Genomic DNA, 18,762 nt, shown 5'->3' on the forward strand with positions numbered 1-18,762 from the left:
GCCATCCTGATTTAGGTTTCCCGTGATTTCCCTAAATCACTCCAGGCAAATGCCGGGATGGCTCCTCCTAAAGGGCACGGCCGACTTGCTTCCCCATCCTTCCCTAATCCTATGAGACCGATGACCGCGCTGTCTGGTCTCCTTCCCCAACCAACCAACAAACCAACCATGAAGAATGACTGTTCCATGCAGCATACATATTTGGAAAGAGTCTTCAATCACATGAATCATGTATGGTCTGTCACTAGAAACAAATTGAATGTCGATATGATAGTTCGTTGTAATTTGAAGTGTGCGCCGAGCAACGGCTTTTATTCAGAAATTAAAATTATCTAAAATTCGAAGAAACCTTCAACTATTAGTAATCAATACCGTTTTAATATTCAGTGTTTTATTGTGTTCGCCATCATTTCAGCAAATTATTCGGCCAGGCGATGTTCGGTAATTTTGTCTTTGTAATGTGGCAACCCTAGATACACCGGAGATGATTTGTGAACAGCGGTATTCGTTCGTGGTGGGCCGAGACAGATCGTTAGCAGTAAGGTTCTTTGACCGATCATGTTATATTGTTGGCAGCGTTATTACTGCAGTTTTATTTTTGATATTTGAGGTTCAGACTTTGAACCTTCACCTTCTGTAAAACATTTTCAAAAGTGTAGAGTCGGAGATGGAATTTCAGCCGGAAGTCCCGACCTTTCGGAGTCGGAGACGATGCATCGATAATCCAAACACTCATCGCGTTGCTCTTTCGTAGTTTCAAACTGCCTTCGCCCTTCTCCGACGTTTTAAACTCCACACAATTTCTCCCGTAAATCTCGCTGAACTAAAACTCCTATGTTTGCTTTTTCATTAAATTGATCATATTCTACAATTAATACCAAATTGCCTTACCTTTCAGCCTAAGCTTTTTCTCGTCGACTGAATCGGACTGGTCGCTGAGTATTATCTCGTGTTTCTTCCTGTCCGACGGCCGCTCCGTCAGAACCGGTTCCACGGTGACCAGCTCGAAAATATTGTTTGTGCGGTTCAAGATCTGAAACGGAAGCACAGGCGTATGACAGTTACCGAGACAGATCCACGTGCGTAGACTGACGGTTGCCAACACTCAGAAATAAAATACCTTTGTAGAAAGAGCTTACAGTTTCAAATCTGAAGGCAATTAAGGGGCGCACGAGGTCAAACCAGTTTGTAATCTTCTTACTGATGAGGTCGGGCAGAATAACCATGAGAGAGTTCCCGATGCTCCGAATCACCATGTCGTTCCTAAGTAAACAGAAAACATCAGCAAGTCATACAACGGGGGACTGCACTGCGGGCTGTTAGCATCAGCATCTAAAACAACAAAAGACTAGGGTCATTCCGAAGCTAAAGCCTCCCATTTCTTTTCATGAAAATTACAGCAGGTACAGGAAGTACAATAACATACTTAAATAGAAAAATATCTCAGCTAAACACTGTCGTTTTTCCACATAGTCAACACTATTCGTTATTGCAGTGTTGCCAACGATCGACAAGAGCGAACACGCCGCACTCGTAAAAACCTGGACCAGGCGAAATTAGAATTATATTAATACCTTCAGCTGCTGACGGGCGTTGATATATACCAACGGGGACAGATGAAAATGTGTGCCCCGACCGGGATTCGAGCCCGGGATCTCCTGCTTACATGGCAGAAGCTCTATCCATCCGAGCTACCGAGGGCATAGAGGATAGTGCGACTGCAGGGACTATCTCACGCACGCTTCCCGCGAGACCCACATTCTCTCCACACACTACATTCGTAGTGTCCCACCCCAGCTCACTCATTACTCGTGGAAGACATTCTTACCAAGTCCCGTAAGAGTTCGGGGAATATGTGCGCATTCGCACAGAAGAAGGAGGTCACGGCCAGTATAGCCAGTACTATATACTTATATGGATATGGTGTCTTTTCTTTCGGACATGTCCGAAGGAACAGACACCATATCCATAAAAGTATATCCATGTAAGTATGTGAACCAGACGAGGCTAACTACCGTCTTGCAGCTTAGTGGCCGAGTTTGGAAAATGGTGGCCACGTAGTCCATCTTTCTTAGGCCCGAAAAGAAGCACGTCTATAGGTGATAAATCAGGACTATGCGGTAGATGTGATAGGACAGCCCAGCCAAATTTGGCATTGAGTCCTTTCATGGTTACAACACTGTTGTGGAATTCCGCGTTATTGTGTTACAAGACGCCAACTGGCCTGACAGTAAAAATTCTTTCAACACGGTCAATGTCGTCTTGTAGCGTTCTGAACTGACAATTGCTTTGGGTTTCGAGATATGCAGAAGACCCTCACCCTGGCTTCCCTTCAAGATAGTGCACATCAGTTTGCCTGCAGATGCCGTGTCTTGAACTACTTCTGTGTTGGAGGACTCGCACGTTGTCACCCCTTGGACTGTCTTTTGAATTCTGCCACGTAGTGATGGCAACACGTCTCATCTCTGGTGCTGACGGTGTTCAGAAGGTTGTCATCTTCAGCAGAAGTTTCCGACAAGTTTCCGTTCGAAGACGTTTTGGTCTTAGCATCCGTGGACCTCTCTCCGTCACAGTTTGCGATACCTGAGGTTACGTAACATCTTATTTAGCTGCTGACAAAATCTCTTGGTCGTAATCCCCCGATCATCACGGCTGAGCTGACGAAGCCGCTGTTCGTTATGAAGAATGCGAGCTGAGCATGGTAGACTTCGACGTGACTCATGCACACTCTTTTCACCACTATTGAAATCCAGTACCCACAGCCTCAAATTTCCCTTGACAATTGTAACTTCACTATACACCTTTAGCATGCCTCCATGGATTTCAATTACCGCTGTTTGTTTATCAGTGAGGAATTGAATGGGACATGTCTGATTAACAAGCATCTCGTTGTCCAGAATCCATTTCCGAACGTTTCCCTGCTGGTGTTAAACACTATATGATAAAAAATGAAGGCACACCTATTGTTGTTGTTGTTGTTGTGGTCCTCAGTCCTGAGACTGGTTTGATGCAGCTCTCTATGCTACTCTATCCTGTGCAAGCTTCCTCATCTCCCAGTACTGGTACTTACTGCAACCTACATACCTCTGAATCTGCTTAGTGTATCCATCTCTTGATCTCCATCTACGATTGTTACCCTCCACGCTGTCCGCCAATGCTAAATTTGTGATCCCTTGATGCCTCAGAACATGTCATACCAACTGGTCCTTTCTTCTTGTCAAGTTGTGCCACAAACTCCTCTTCTCCCCAATTCTATTCAATACCTCCTCATTATTTATGTGATCTACCGATCTAATCTTCAGCATTCTTCTGTAGCACCACATTTCGAAAGCTTCTATTCTCTTCTTGTCCAAACTATTTATTGTCCATGTTTCACTTCCATACATGGATACACTCCATACAAATACTTTCAGAAACGACTTCCTGACATTGAAATCTATACTCGATATTAACAAATTTCTCTTCTTCAGAAACACTTCCCTTGCCATTGCCAGTATACATTTTATGTCCTCTCTACTTCCACCAAATAGCAAAACCTCTTTACTACTTTAAGTGTCTCATTTCCTAATCTAATTCTCGCAGCATCAGCCGACTTAATTCGACTACATTCCATTATCCTCGTTTTTCTTTTGTTGATGTTCATCTTTCGTCGAAGTTGTTATGGCTCATCTTGTTGATTCTAGGGTCATTCCGCTTTGACTGCTAGAAGGTCCAGATGTGTATTTTAGCAATATTTGAAGACCTAACAAATGCGTTTTTCAGGAAATACTTAATGATCAAACAATCCCAGATCAGAACAATGGTATGGTAGAAATAATTTTTGACTTGGTGTTCACGATCCTCATTTTTATTAAACTTCTCGTAAATTCACATATACCTCTTCTTAATTGTCAGATCATGAAGAAAACGGTTTTGTATCAATCTTCATATATTTAATTTCCACTTGAACCAAACACAAGACTTGACCTTTTACAAAGCGAAATAACAACTTAACTTCTGCAAAGTGAAACAAAGACTGCTCTGTGCGCATTCGCGCCAAAACGGTTACAAGTAAGTCAAAGATTATGACAGTCTCACAGAAATGAATACACACCAGGGCCACTGTAATCACTGTAATATATCGATATATCGGAGTACCTATACATTAATAAAACCAAATGTGAATATTGTAAAAAAATATGTCTCTTACTTCGCAGAAAAGTAGTACGATATTACTGGTATCGAGAACTGGGGTTGGAGTGCCGTAATGGTCACGTAAATAAAGAACCATTACAATCTGTTACTCAGGTGACATTCAATGACCACTTTCGAAGCCACTGGCCGATCTGTTCTGCAGTTATTTACTGACAACGAAATAACCTCCGCCTACTTATAAAAGTGTCCAAATACTTTTGATCAGATAGTGTAAGTCGCAGGACAAAGAAATCGTCAGGAAACTAGTTGCTAGATTCAAAAATTAATACTAAATAGGAATCTACAGAAATTTATAAAGGTGAAGGGCAATACTGTAAAATTGCCATTTTTTATGTAAAGGAGTTCGTCAGTTTCGAGACGTGTCATTCCTCAAGAAGGTAATTTTGTGGATAGCACAAAAAAAATATTTTACCACAGAGAATTGATGGCTATCGACTGGATATTTTTATAAGTTGTGGAATGAATAAAAACTCTGTATTGCTGTCTTCAGGGCAGTGAGAAGCGGGAGGGAGGGGGGGGGGGTTGGTGGTGTTTGGAGTGATCACTTCTTGCCCCCCTCGTCCCCCTCCCCACTTGTGGCGGATGCTTGTGGGACTACATCTACATAATTTGGCCCGGATACTTAAAGTCAGCACAGAAAACAGGAGGCATTAGTTACAGAATGGTCCTCGAGATACTAATGAATTGCTTAAGGATGAAAAAGTGGTATAAAAAGATTTAAAACAGCATAGTGCAACTAACAAATCTTTCCTCATCAAATAAATCGAAATTAAATCCACTTTTATAAAATTAAAGCGTTATTCTACATGTTTCTTATATTTCATGAATAAAAATGTTTCGTTGCATTGTTCCTGCTTCTTACGTTTTCTGGCCAGCACTTCTTTGGCACTGTTCCGTCACGTATAATGCTTTCTCTTTCCAGTCAAGCCACTTCACAATTAAAGCGAACACTATTCGTACATTGGAAATTTCGAAAAGTTCTATTTGTACTCGAGTATAAAAATTTACACCTCTGCCTTATGTATATCACTTTATTCCGGTAAAGATTCTGAATCTTTCTCCATTTACACTATTTAAAACAGGGAATTTCCATAGATGATAAACAATACTTTAAATTAAAAGAGATAACGGCACTTGGCGCACAGTTTACTCAAAATTAAAAGAGATATCGGGAAACATTAACATGTTAAAGCCTGTGCTACTTATCAGTCATTTGTGCTTGAACACATCTGTTTTGTTTCATGATCTTCGCACTTTGTTTTTAATGTGTGTCATGTATTTCCAAATTTTAGACGTTTGGTTTGACAGAGATTTTATGAAGCTGTCCACCTGGGTTTCTTGTGACATTGCAGATTAACGCCAGCCGCGGTGGCCGAGCGGTTGTAGGCGCTCCAGTCCGGAACCGCGCGACTGCTATAGTCGCAGGTTCGAATCCTGCCTCGGGCATGGATGTGTGTGATGTCCTTAGGTTAGTTAGGTTTAAGTAGTTCTAAGTTTTAGGAGACTGATGACCTCAGATATTAAGTCCCATAGTGCTCAGAGCCATTTGAACCATTTTTTGCAGATTAATATCACACTGGCGGAGCCTTGGTGCACTCATAACATTACGAAATACAACGTATTTTCGATTTAGTTTCAGAGGTAGAGGCACTACGAAGAGATGAATGTCATTCAATGCTTCTGAAGCCGAAATTGTTACTGCATAATCACAGCCGAACAGAATGGGGTAAGTCTTTGCAGGTGGTAAGGCTATACAATAGCTTCAATGATGAGCCAAAATATTACGAGTACTACCCAGCGTGAGACTGAATGGCTTCTGGTGGCACTGATGCACGTGATGCGGTGAGGAAGATATGTAAGCCGTGCAGAGGTGAATGAGACATGATTATAGCGACGACACGGGCCGGAAATGGGACAGTCAACTGACAGAAGCGACTATGACAAACGACAGACTGTTATGGCACAGCGCCAGTGAACAAAAATCTCAGAATGGTAAAGCTGGTTAGTTGTTAGCATGCTACTGTCTTGAGAATCTATAAAAAGTTGGTGGGGACCGTAAAACCATGAGTAGGCCATCAACGTTTTCGAAGTTCACACCTTATCACAGCACGAGGAGGACGCAGGCCTGCCCACTCTGTAAAGCGGGACAGATGGCGATCTGTGGGAGATATGATGACTGAGTATAATGCTGGTGCAGGCACAAATGTTTCGGAGCACACCGTTCAATGCATATTTCTCGACACACGGCTCCTCAGCAGATGGCACCCACGCTGGCCAAACGACATAGTCACTTATGATTATAATGGGCAAAGGGTCATCGAGATTTGATTGCACATGAACTGGAACTGTCGCCTGGTCGGAGGATCACATTTACTGTTACACCAGGTCCATGGTTGTGCTGATAAGCCGTCATTGAAGCGAACGGCTGCTAGATCAGTGAACTGCGCCATGACACAGACTGGTCGAGGCAGAATTATGCTATGTGAGACATTCACCTGAGATTTCATTGGACTTGTAGTTGTAATCAACGGTACGACGAGAGCTGTGGAGATAAAGTAGCTTGAAAGCTTTTCTCGAAAATGGCAAGGAATTAACAAAAGACGTTTATTCATAACTACAGTATTATTTTCGTAGTCAAGCTACCAAAGGCTTACTAACCTGGGTAGAACAGCCGAAGTGGAAGACGTGCCCACAAATTTCAGCTGCGATCGTCTATAAACATTAGCCACAATCATCGATATGCAAAGAATTAAAATTTTTCATAATCACACCCAAAAGTAGCTGTAATCGAAGGTACGACGAGAGCTGTGGAGATAAAGTAGCATGAAAATGGCAAGGAATTATAGAAGTTATGTGCTGCGTTTACCACAGGATATTCAGCTGCTTTCTTGGGGACTATCCATGTGCATGTGTTTGTGGCCTGACTGCCTGCAGAGAACATTACAGCCACAGACAAGCACTTTTCACAAGCTGATCGTACCTGCCACCAACACAGGTATGTGAGACTACAGGCAGAACCTACAAAACACAAGAACTTGAGTAAAGACAGAAAGGGGAAGACCGTACAGTAAGAGGGATGTAGAACAAAACCTTTTTCTTATGTGGTATGTCCATGGAGAGCTGCATCAAACCAGTCTCTGGATTGAAGACCGCAACAACAACAAAACATGTGCGGATAGCAACATTGGGGAAGGGAAGTGGCGCCGAACCGTGACTTACCCTGCTGCAATGGGTATGTTTTGAATGAAGTAAATGGACTGATATGTAATGAATGGATTGATGAGCATGAAATTAATAGTGCGAAATGGCAAATAATACCACATATAACACATTAACATCACGATGAATCTGCTATACCCCTGACAAACTGAGAGGGTAAGGTAACACCTCTTTACTTGCTTCGATTAAAGTACAAGAGGACAGAAGTGCTGTGAGTAGACAGATGACAAGAGCTCGAGCCCAGTCTGCACTGTTACCAGATTTTCCCCTCCCTCAACAGTGTTCAAAATTTCCGCCCTCCCTCTCCCCCTCTGACATGCGCCACTTGCTCTTTGTGTAAATTGGTAACAAAATAAAAAAAGGCAGGAAATCAAAATATGGCAGGAAATAAAAAAAATGGCGAGAAATTCAAATTTTGGTAGGAAGTTAAAAATAGCCCAATTGAGCTCCAGGGTGTGCAACCTCCTATGATGTCACTGTTGTAAGTAGGGTTATCATATTAAGTATAGATTAATGACAAATTCTAAAAAATCCAAGAATTTTAGTTCTCCTGTTTGTGTGAAATTTAAAATTCCAAATAGCTATACAAGATGGTGACTTTTGTGTACTGACACAGGATCTATGGCATTAGCATCCAAGACGGCTGATCTGAGACACTGGCCTACTCTGCGTTTCTGTGAAGGTAGGGAGCGCATTTTCCATGGTTTCTGGGCACCCTGGTTGTGAAGTCTGCTTGCAGCTATACAGGGGTGGGACCACATGCTGAGCCAGGTCTCTTTTTTCTCATGCACCACAGGTCGCAGGAGAACTGCCTTCATAGCGATGTATGAGGCCATAGCTGACATATGAGTCTGGCACAACCATATACGTAACCCGAAGTCGGCCCACTATCTGCCAGCAGCAGCCTTGCAGACAGAGATTCTTCACACATCTGATGATTCGATGGACTTATACAAAGTGGATGACAAGAGGTCTGATTTCCACTGCTGATGTGCTGTTGTGATGTCACTGTATCCATCTCCACAACCTCTCAAATACCACAGGCCGCATGAGCCAAGTTAAAATGGCGAGAAACGTGTAAAATACAAGAGGCACACTTTTACTTTAACCTATATTGAAAAATAGCTGAAAATTCGAAACATCCACTAACCCACAAGCACACTCTCCAGGGTAATTAAGAATCTGAACATTGAACTCTCTTTAGGAGAACATGTGCAGTGCCTCAGAATCTGAAAAACAGAAGTTGCTGTGCTCATAAAATTCACCATTAACAATCTATGCAATGTGAGACCTATAAAACGATCAGTAATCTGCCTTATTTAAAGCCAATCATCCTAGTTCCTCCCAGATTATTTGATACTATGTACACATAGCATGTATGAGCAACATTAAAGATCTAACGTGGTTGTACGTATTTACAAGTCAAATTGTGTCAAGAAATGTGGCAAATACAAAGGTCTAAAAGAATGAACTGTTATGAGAATTTTGGTCTCTATCATTCATGTGCATAGCATTTCAACTTGAAAAACCTCTGCTTTCCACAGTGACAGAGTGTGGCACCATCCAGTGACTGCATCCCGAATTCATGAGAAATGTCTAAACATTTAACGTCAGACACCTCTGGAAACCTGGAAGAACACATGATGGCATGTGTGGTCTGTTGTCAATCCTAAACACCCAAGTATAGTGCTGTGTAAGCTGTAGCCACAATAGGTTAAGATACTGAGTTGGACTCTTTCCATACAAATGAATATATTGTCACTGACTGAGAGTGTAATTTCTTAGGTTATCGTGCTTACAATTATGTTTCACAATGGTATCTAGAAAATTTAGCATTAATCAGTATACTAAAACTACTAACAGGCTGAACTTGGGGATTACACCCCATCACTATTCTCCACATCCACAAAAACCCTGATCTGACTCATCCTCAGCTATGCAAATGTTAAATGAATATCTGCCCCATCAAAGTTCAATAAGTCCCTCCAAACCCTCAAATGCCATGCACTCCATCTCACTTTCCACATGTGTTTACCTTCTACCACCTGGATCCTCTACCATCTCATCAAATTCCTACCACTCTTCACCCACATCAAACTCCTCAGGATTTCCTATACTTTCCACAAACTGGATTCCAATAGCCAATCGTCTCCCCTCTGATCACCAACCCTGGTATGCCTTCACAAACACATCTCCCCATCCATGCACTTACACATGCTCCATATCCTATCTGAACACAACTTAAATCAATTTCTTCTCACTGAAAATGGAATCTGACCCAATATTTATCCCTCCTACCAACTTTAATTCTTCCCCATCTACCCCACTCCACATCAAGGCTCCTCTCTCCTTTCTTGTTCCATCTATCCCCATCCTTTACCTTTGTAACCACTACTCTACTCAAACAACACACTACTTCCGAACCTCTGTCTATATCAGTGACTGTATTTCCCATTGTCCACCTCAGCTCCTACGTATCGTCTCCATGATTATCCTATCTAACAGACCTCTATCTTTTCCCCACACCCTTCTACCCTCTATGCGGTATTAAATTTCTACGCACAGGTCATGTACACAATTCACGTAACTAACAAGTTGCTGCTTTGCGTTCGCGTACGCACCGATAGCGTTGGATAGGGACACAGATGCGTTCCATAGGATTTACATCCGGCGAATTTGTTCGCCTAGACTTCAACGTGAGTTCACTGTAGTATTCCTCTAAACACTACAGCACGGTTCTGGCTCTCAGACACAGACAATTATACTGTTGACACATGAAATAGCCACCGAGGCAGACATCAAGCATGAAGGGATGTAGTGTTTGCAGCTATCAGCGTGTCTTCGATTACTACCACAGGCCCAATGTAAGCACAGGAGAATGCCTCCCACAGCATAATACTGCTCCCACAACTCTGCGTCCGTGACGCGCAGCTCGTTTCGAGCCCCCGTTCACCTCGATTGTGGAAACGATCATCGATCTACTGTAGCAAAAATGGATTCACCAGAAGAGCCGACACGTTTTCAGTGATAGACGGTCGATTTCCGACGGTCCCGTGCCCACTGAAATCGTAACTGACGAAGTCGTTGGGTCAACATGTGAACACGTAGGGGTGATCTGTTGCGGAATTCCATGTTCAACAATGTGCCGTGAATGGTGTGCTCCGAAACACTTGTGCGTGCACCAGAGTTGTGCTCTTTCGGCAGAGATGCCACAGATCACAATCTATGCCACTTTACAGAGAAGACAAGCTTCCGAACCCTACATTCTGTTAAGAGTCGTGGACGTCCAACCATTTAGCACCTAGTGGTAGTTTCACTCTCCTATCTCTTTCCGTCGATGCTCACTTAGCACTTGAACATTCGACCAGCTTCGCCGTTTTCGAGATACTCGATCACATGCTCTGAGTAATAATAATACGTCCTTTGTGAAAGTCGCAAATCTCAATGGATCTCGCCTTTGCACCCCACATCTTCGCGAGGGTGCTCCACCGTCTATGTTTGCTCCGCTTACATACTTTTGTTACCGCGTCGCGTGTCTGCAGCGCCACCAGGTGGCATACAGCGTCGCGGTCGGCACTGATCATAATGTTCTGGCTTATCAAGGTGCACTACTGTTAATACTTGTATTAACGATTACTACTAAACTTAATTCTTTTGCTGTTGGAGTGGTGTAGCCAAGTATTACCTACATTGGTATTGATCAAATGCCTTAATCTTTAGGTTTACTCATGAGTCAATTTCATTATGAGATCATTGATAGCGGAACTGCATTAGTTCCAAATTATTTTTTATTTACTTAACTTTGAAATATACACTACTGAAAAAAATCAGATGTAGGTTTAATTACAATCTGCTCTATTCCCTTTTTAAGTACTGACTAATTCAACCATAGTAGTGAAAGGACTGGAGTAGTATTAGCTGGTGCTCTTGATATGGAAGACTTGTGGAAGAACTCGTACCTTTACACACTATACTATGAATATACCTTACACGCAATTTCCCGTGCAGTCTTACTCTCACTTACTTAGTAATGGTACACTTTAGTATATAGAGGTAAAGCTGTCTTCAGCTCGAAGACTGGCTTGAACGTCACATTTCTTTACTAGCTACAGTCGTATTGGAGTTGGTACGTTGCACCCTTCCTCCATTTTCAAAATATCGAGTTTTTAAAATTGCATTTTTGGATCCATAAAAGTGTTTAGAATCCACCCCTGAAACGGTTTTTCCGAATACGGAACGGAAATGTTTGTTATTCGCGGTTGAACAAAAAAAAAATGCATCTGCCTGAAATCGGCCTTTTTCAGGCACCGGTTTTTTTTGGTAATTTTGACTTTGTAGCCGCGAAAACTCATTCTGCGTGCTTTCCCATGACTAAAAATGATAACCATGACTAAAACTGATAAAGTGATCAAGGAGCTTACGACGTACTACGGCTTGGCAATCCGACGGCATTACAATTCGGTGGAACAGATGGTGGAGGCAATTTGGATAGCATATTTCCACAAGTGTTCGACGGATGACCACCCTCAACATCAAAACTGTCCGGCTGGGGAAACTAGATGGTGCAAGTTATTGTACCGGTGCTTGGGAGTAAACGCACAAAATTCAAATGAAAGTTTGCACGCGTGTGTTAGGAAGTAAGCCTCCAAGCATTTGCATTCTGGTGCGAAGACTGTGGAGATTGTGACTTTCCTAGCAGTGAGCAGCTTCAACGAAGGGTATTCAGAAATTCTGAAGACCATGACAACGATGGACGTCACCCTGGGACTCTATTCGACACACTTGGCCAAGCATTCGGACGACCACCGGATTCAAGCGGCCGAAAACCGCTTGTCACTGGCCGTACGAGCAGCGCAGGATGGCCCAGATCGAGCAGAACGCCCTCTATGAGGAGGAGGAGGAAGGACTAGTTTATGGATCCGGAATAGCAGATTGAACGTAAGTTTCATAATATTGCATTTATATGTAGTCAAAACTTCAAACGCGTTTTTCTCGAGATGACCATTTTTTATCGCGCGGTATGGTAACTCCAAATCTACTGAACCAATTAGCATGATTCTTTGTTTCCGACGAACCTAACTAAATTGTCTATGAGTTGTACCACTTTTATTACGATCTATCAACTATAAATATTTTTATTTGGCTGACGAAGTCGAAAAATCGACGAAAAAAACACTATATTTTTTTCAAATGGACATTTTGTTTCCTATGGTCCAAATTAAGCGAGGTACAACTCCTAAAGAATCTTATTTACGTCGCTAATGTCAACTCAATTTTGATTTCAGACGGGTCTGCTGACCTGTGACATACCGCGCGCTGAGATCTACATCGAAATTTTGTTTCGTTCCGACGGCACTTACGCCTTTGCTCTTCTACATTTCCGGTCGAAAAAATTCCAGTTTGTAGAGGAGATAGCAATACAAATTTTGACCAAATTTGACATTGATATCTATAACATTTCCCAAGAAAAAAATTCTCAAAGAACATGCTTTTTTTCGGGCCAAAGATAGTAAACTTCCCCTTAATAAACATACACATGGTCCTTAGTAGGCTGTAATGCTATGTTTACTTAATCGTGCGATAAGTTTACTTCGACTAAGCGTCATTATCAAGCACATTTGTAACATCTGTATTTCATCTCATTTTCAAATCACTCTTACTTACAAATAAAAAGTAGCCATATCGTAATATGTATGTAAATATCGTAAAGTGTCTGTAATTAGGAGTGATCTGAAAAGTGACGTGAAAACAGATGTTACAAATGTGCTTGACAATGACGCTTAGTCGAAATTAGCTGATCGCACGATTTACAGCGTACTATGGACCGTTTACGTTTATCAGAAACCGCTACAGATTCTTAAACGGAACAAGAAAATATTAACGTTCTACATCTTTATTCTTCGTGTTTGCATATTTATTTATCAACGTAGTCACACCGGCGACGAGCACATTTCTCCCATGAGTGGACCAGTTTGCTGATACCTTCACTGTAGAATGTTTGACATTCTGACGGAGCCACAACCCGACCTCCACTTTCACTGTTTCATCATTATCGAAGTGAAGGCCTCGAATGTGTTCCTTAAGATTTGGAAACAGGCAAAAATAGGATGGCGATTGTTGAAAATGAACCCAAGGCGTCGCATTGTTGCAGATGTCGCATCGCTTGTGTTTGATCTGCCTCTGTCACGCTCAAAGAGAGGGAGCTCCATGGGTGGACAAATTCTTCGAATCCGAAATTAGATTACAGCATGCTGTCTCTCACGCACCGAAATAGTTACGATGACACTGCCATGTTACACGCTACATTCGAAGCCCTCTAGCGGCAGAGGGCTTAAAAAATACTGAGTTTCAAAAGAACTGATGGAAAAAGAAATTACAACACCAAGAAGGAGTTGCGCGATATAAACGAAAGTTGGTGGGGGTGTTTCTACATCGGAGAGATGACGTCTATTAAAATTTCGCGCCCGTCACACAATAGTGGCGCTAGTAGCACCACTAAGAGGATGCAAATCAGGTTTGCTCTACACTTTGAGCGTAGTTACCTTTGAGTCTGGACTTCGTGAGTTGATGTTACTCAAGAATGCCTTTAAGACGACTGAGTTTGAACGAGGTCGTGTAATAGGGCTATGACAAGCTGGATATTCCTTCTGCGGTACTGATGAAAGGCTTGGTAGGAATGTAGCCATTGTACGTGGTCATGGCAGCGGTGGTCATGGGAATGCACAGTCGCAAGAAGACTGGGCTCTGGACGGCTACGTGGCACTGCCAAGAGGGAAGACTATCGTGTTCAATGTGTGGCTGTGGCACATAGTACTGCATTTGCAGCAGCAATTTGAACAACAGTTGGCACCTCAGTGACACAAGGAACTGTTAAAAACCGGTTACTTCCGAGCAAGACGCCCTGTAACGTACATTCCACTGACCGCAAACTCCCTCCATTTGCGACTTCAGTGGTGTGAAACGAGAGCTCATTGACGATCAGCGTGGAGGTCTGTTGCGTTCTCTGATGAGAGATGAAGCTTCGTTGCCAGTAGTGGTCGTGTGTTGGTTAGAAGGAGGTCATTTGAGGTCCTGCCACCAGCCTGTCTGCTTGCTAGACACACTATACCCGGATTTATGGCGTAGAATACGATTCTATATGACAGCAGGGGCACTGTAGTGGATATCCCATGCACCTAGACAGCGAAATTATACTTCAGTCTGGTGATTCTACATTCGTGATGCTGTTAGTGAACAACATTCCAGGGGGTGTTTTCCAACAAGATAACGTTCACCCACATACCGCTGCTATAACTCAGCATGCACTAGAGGGTGTGGACATGTTGCCTTGGTTTGACAGCTCCAGCGTCTTCCACAAAGAGCATTAACCGTCCTCGACCGACCAAGAGTGACAAGCATGGAATTCCATCCCATTGTATTAAGCATTTTGGCTGTTACACCGATCGTTAATGTACCAGCTTTTCACCTGTTCAATTGCTTCTCTCGCGCTTACTTTAGCCTGTGAGCTCACAAAGTTAATCATTTAAATCGCCTAATGTCCAAAAGTGAAGCAACAAACGGATCTTTTGAAAGGTTGGCTTTATTTTGCCACAAAATATAAACAGGTGATAGTAAAGTAGAAACAATGTGAAGAATACAGAACGTAATCAGCTGCAACTGCGCAGCGGCAGACAAAAATGTTCTTCATTTTTTTTCAACTTAACGGATTTGCAGACACATTCTGACAACTGGTTAATGTGCTCAGTATGGGATGTGGCCACCCCTGGCACCAATACAGATCTCACAACGACGGGATATGCTGTGAATGATGTCATCAATTTCACTTTGAGGCAGTAACACCCTTCTTCCTGCAGAGCTGCTCACGAATCTTGGAGAGTGGTTGGTGGATTCTGACCTGATGCAGGCCGTCTCCATCGTACATCCCTGATGTGCTGTGTGAGATTCAAATCGGGAAGCGAGCAGGCCACGCCATGCGTGTAATACCTGCTGTTTCCCAAAAACATCAACCACCCGTGCTATATGATTGTAAGATTCCCTACAACATCCACCAACAACTCGTCTGAAATCACGCACACCACCCTCGGTTGATTCAGAAAGTATCGGGGCTTCCGTTGCGACCTCCAAGTGGCGAGAACACTGTAACGACCATCCACCCAAGAATACTCACCTGGTACAAGAGCCAACAAAGAAGCCTGAGGGATTAGAACTACTGCGCCAGAACTTGTCGAAACTGAACCGCGTTAGGACGGACTAAGGGCCACCTTGAAGAAGGGGGGTTTCGGTCCATGTGCTGAATGAGAGTGCAGAGCGGAAAAGCAAACAATATATCACATTCGTAATGAGTACCCACTTCAGTCATTTGGGGGTGATGTGAGGAGCCTACTATATCAAGTGACTCCGAGTGCTCTGTACTCGTTTTCAAATTTGGACATTAACATTATAACTTGTGTGTGTGTGTGTGTGTGTGTGTGTGTGTGTGTGTGTGTGTGTGTGTGTACCATATACTCGTACAGTGTGTTTCAGAAATACGTTTACAAACTTTGGGACAGGTTCGTTAAACAAAAACAAAACAAAAGTTCATAAACAAATATCCAAAGTCCGTCGCTTTCGAGTTATTAACGAAAGTTTATAATTTAGGGACTGAAGCTCGTCAGCACATGAAGTCATAATACATGCTCGAAATGTCCTCCTCTTGCATCTCAACACGGATACACTTGCCTAATCACGGACTTCCACACCCTTTCAGAAGCTCCCTGACGGTTTCGAATGTTGTCGCAGGCGTTCATGACTCCTCAATCAAGAGTTTCTACATTTGGGTGATCTGCTGGATAGACCAGTTATTTATGGTTGCCCCATAAACTATAATCCAAAGAACAGAGGTCAGTGGAACGTGCAGGGCACCGAACTGGCCCTACTCTATCTATCCATATGATACCAGCCAGTGGCAGTTAACAGCCAGTGCTTCTGGAATACTGAGAATGCACCAAGCAAAAAGTACATGTTGCTTCTTATTTGCAGGGAAACACCTAGTAGCAGATCTTGGAGAATGTTCTGACTCAAGTTCCTGTAGACAGCACCTGTGAGACGTGCTGGGAGAACGTATGGCTCTACCAGACAGTCACTTACAATTCCAGCCCACACATTAAACTTATGCATGACGATTGCGATAGGTCGGTATGTGTCGGTTGTGGAAATTCGTTATTCCATCTTTCCGACACGTTGCCTTGCCTGTGAACAAAGCAGAAGAGACAATCAACGGACTGACAGTTTGTGCTACAAACCATCGGCAAAATTTCTCCCCTGGTGGGTGATTGGCAGCTGTAATGGTTCAAATGTCTCTGAGTCACTGAGGTCATCAGTCCCCTAGACTTAGAACTACTTAAACCTAACCAACCTAAGGACATCACACACATCCATGCCCGAGGCAGGAGTCGAACCTGCGACCGTAGCAACAGCGCGGTTCCGGACTGACGCGCCTAGAACTTCTCGGCCACAGCGGCCGGCTAGAATCCTTTCTCTTCTGCCGGCCGGCAAGTGTAAAACTCTATACATGTTCAAGATGATACAGATACATGAGCTTCCCGTGAAGTATCCTCTATGCTCAACTTTAGCGACGTACAACATGCCAGGACTGTTTGTCTTTTTCTGATAGCTGGCTCTTCTTTGACAGCCCGTAGGAAGCGCTCTTCCTGGTCAGGCGTACGAGCAACGCGTGGTTTTCCTCTACCAATAGTATGTGACGCTACGGATCCTATATCGGCATCGCGAGGATACACAGCACCGTATGTTGAATTACTCGGTTGTCTTCGACCTGGAAACGAAGTATGATACAGCCGCGCCACCTCATTCCCTTGCCATTTGCGCGGCCGTACTTAAAAATCATGTCTGCCTGCTCTTGAAACGAATATCCTGCCATGTTTGAAAGGAGCACTTTTCGCTAAAGAACGACGAATGAAATCAATTCTCCCTGGCAACACAACTCAGGCTAGAATACAACAAGTGAACGGATGCATTTTAAATAAGTGAAGTTGTTGGGTTTTACCGGGAAAGCCACTGAACGTTAATTTTCATAAATATCTCGAAAAAAATGATTTTCGGACATATGTTTGTATGGACTTCTCTCTTTCTTTCTGTATGAAACTTGTACTCAAAGATAGTAATGAAATTTTTGAAGCACCCTCTACATAAATAATGAAGTAAACGGTACCTTTTGTTCCTCTTGTTTGGAAATTGAATTATTTTTCGTCATGTCTCTCACTTCAACAGATTCTACAATAACTTACGAAGATTAGAATTTGAATCTAATCAATTTTGTGCATAGAACGATCATTGACCTGGAGTACTTATCGTCGTGCTGTATTCTGCAGTTAGATTAAAACGGCTTTGTGCTGACGTGTCAGCGAGTCGAGCGAAACTGGCTAAGCACCAGTCAGTTGTACGTTTTTCTTGAGGGCCGCGTGTTCCCTGCCTTGCCGCTATTGTAAGTTTATGATGAGTCTTGTCAAGAATGGTTCGCTGCACAGTGGCACCGCCGCCCCAACCCTTTTCCAGTGGTATACTGTCATAATAATTCCTACCTTGGAAGCAACTGGATCCTCATGTACATATTCCGCAAGCCACCGTAAGGTGCGTGGTGGAGGGTACCCTGTACCGCTGCTAGTCATTTCCTTTCCTGCACCATTCACAAATCGACCGAGGGAAAAACAGTCGTCTGCATGTCTCCGCATGAGCCCTAATTTCTTGTATCTACGTGGTCCTTATGTGTATGTTGGCGGCAGTAGAATCGTTCTGCAGTCAGCTTCAGACGCAGGTTCTCTAAATTTTCTCAATAATGGCCTTCCTTCCAGGGATTGTCATTTGAGTTCTAGAAGAATATCTATAATACTTGCATGTTGTTCGAACCTACCGGTAACAAATCTAGCAGCCCCCTTCTGAATCGCTTCGATTTTTTCCTTTAATCCGACGTGGTGTGGATCCTAAAGATCAGACCAGTACTCAGTAATAAGTCGCACTAGCGTCCTATATGCGGTCTCCTTTACAAATGAAGAACACTTTCCCAAAATTCTTCCACTAAACCGAAGTCGACTACAGTCCTCAAAATGCTCGCATGCTTGATGCAGGCTGCAATATTTTCTGGCCGCAGCCATGTGGAAAGATATGAATTATTATTAAAACCTTAGTGTTTACAGACAAGGGAACAATTAACTTTCTGAGGCTTTACGGACTACATACATTGGCTACAGGTGGTCAACCTCGAACACAATGGACAACAGACTTTGCCAGCGCCCCTTATAGCTCCATACCTCTAATACTCTAATGATTTATTTTGCCTTTTGTTTTATTTAATGT

At 43.0% G+C, this 18,762-nt stretch overlaps 1 protein-coding gene across 2 annotated transcripts in view; it reads right to left on the minus strand.

Annotated features, from left to right (window-relative positions):
- Positions 1–18,762, minus strand: part of LOC126281270 (soluble guanylate cyclase 88E) — an 883,920-nt gene that overhangs the window by 90,290 nt on the left and 774,868 nt on the right. For both annotated transcript variants that reach the window (XM_049980094.1, XM_049980093.1), the window contains exons 8-9: positions 1,140–1,263; positions 892–1,033 (exon numbers count right to left, since the gene is read on the minus strand). In XM_049980094.1, the coding sequence (XP_049836051.1) occupies positions 892–1,033; positions 1,140–1,263 (266 nt within the window). The remainder of the gene's footprint in view (positions 1–891; positions 1,034–1,139; positions 1,264–18,762) is intronic.

Source organism: Schistocerca gregaria, chromosome 7 (assembly GCF_023897955.1).
Source record: "Schistocerca gregaria isolate iqSchGreg1 chromosome 7, iqSchGreg1.2, whole genome shotgun sequence".
NCBI classification, from domain to species: Eukaryota; Metazoa; Arthropoda; class Insecta; order Orthoptera; family Acrididae; genus Schistocerca; species Schistocerca gregaria.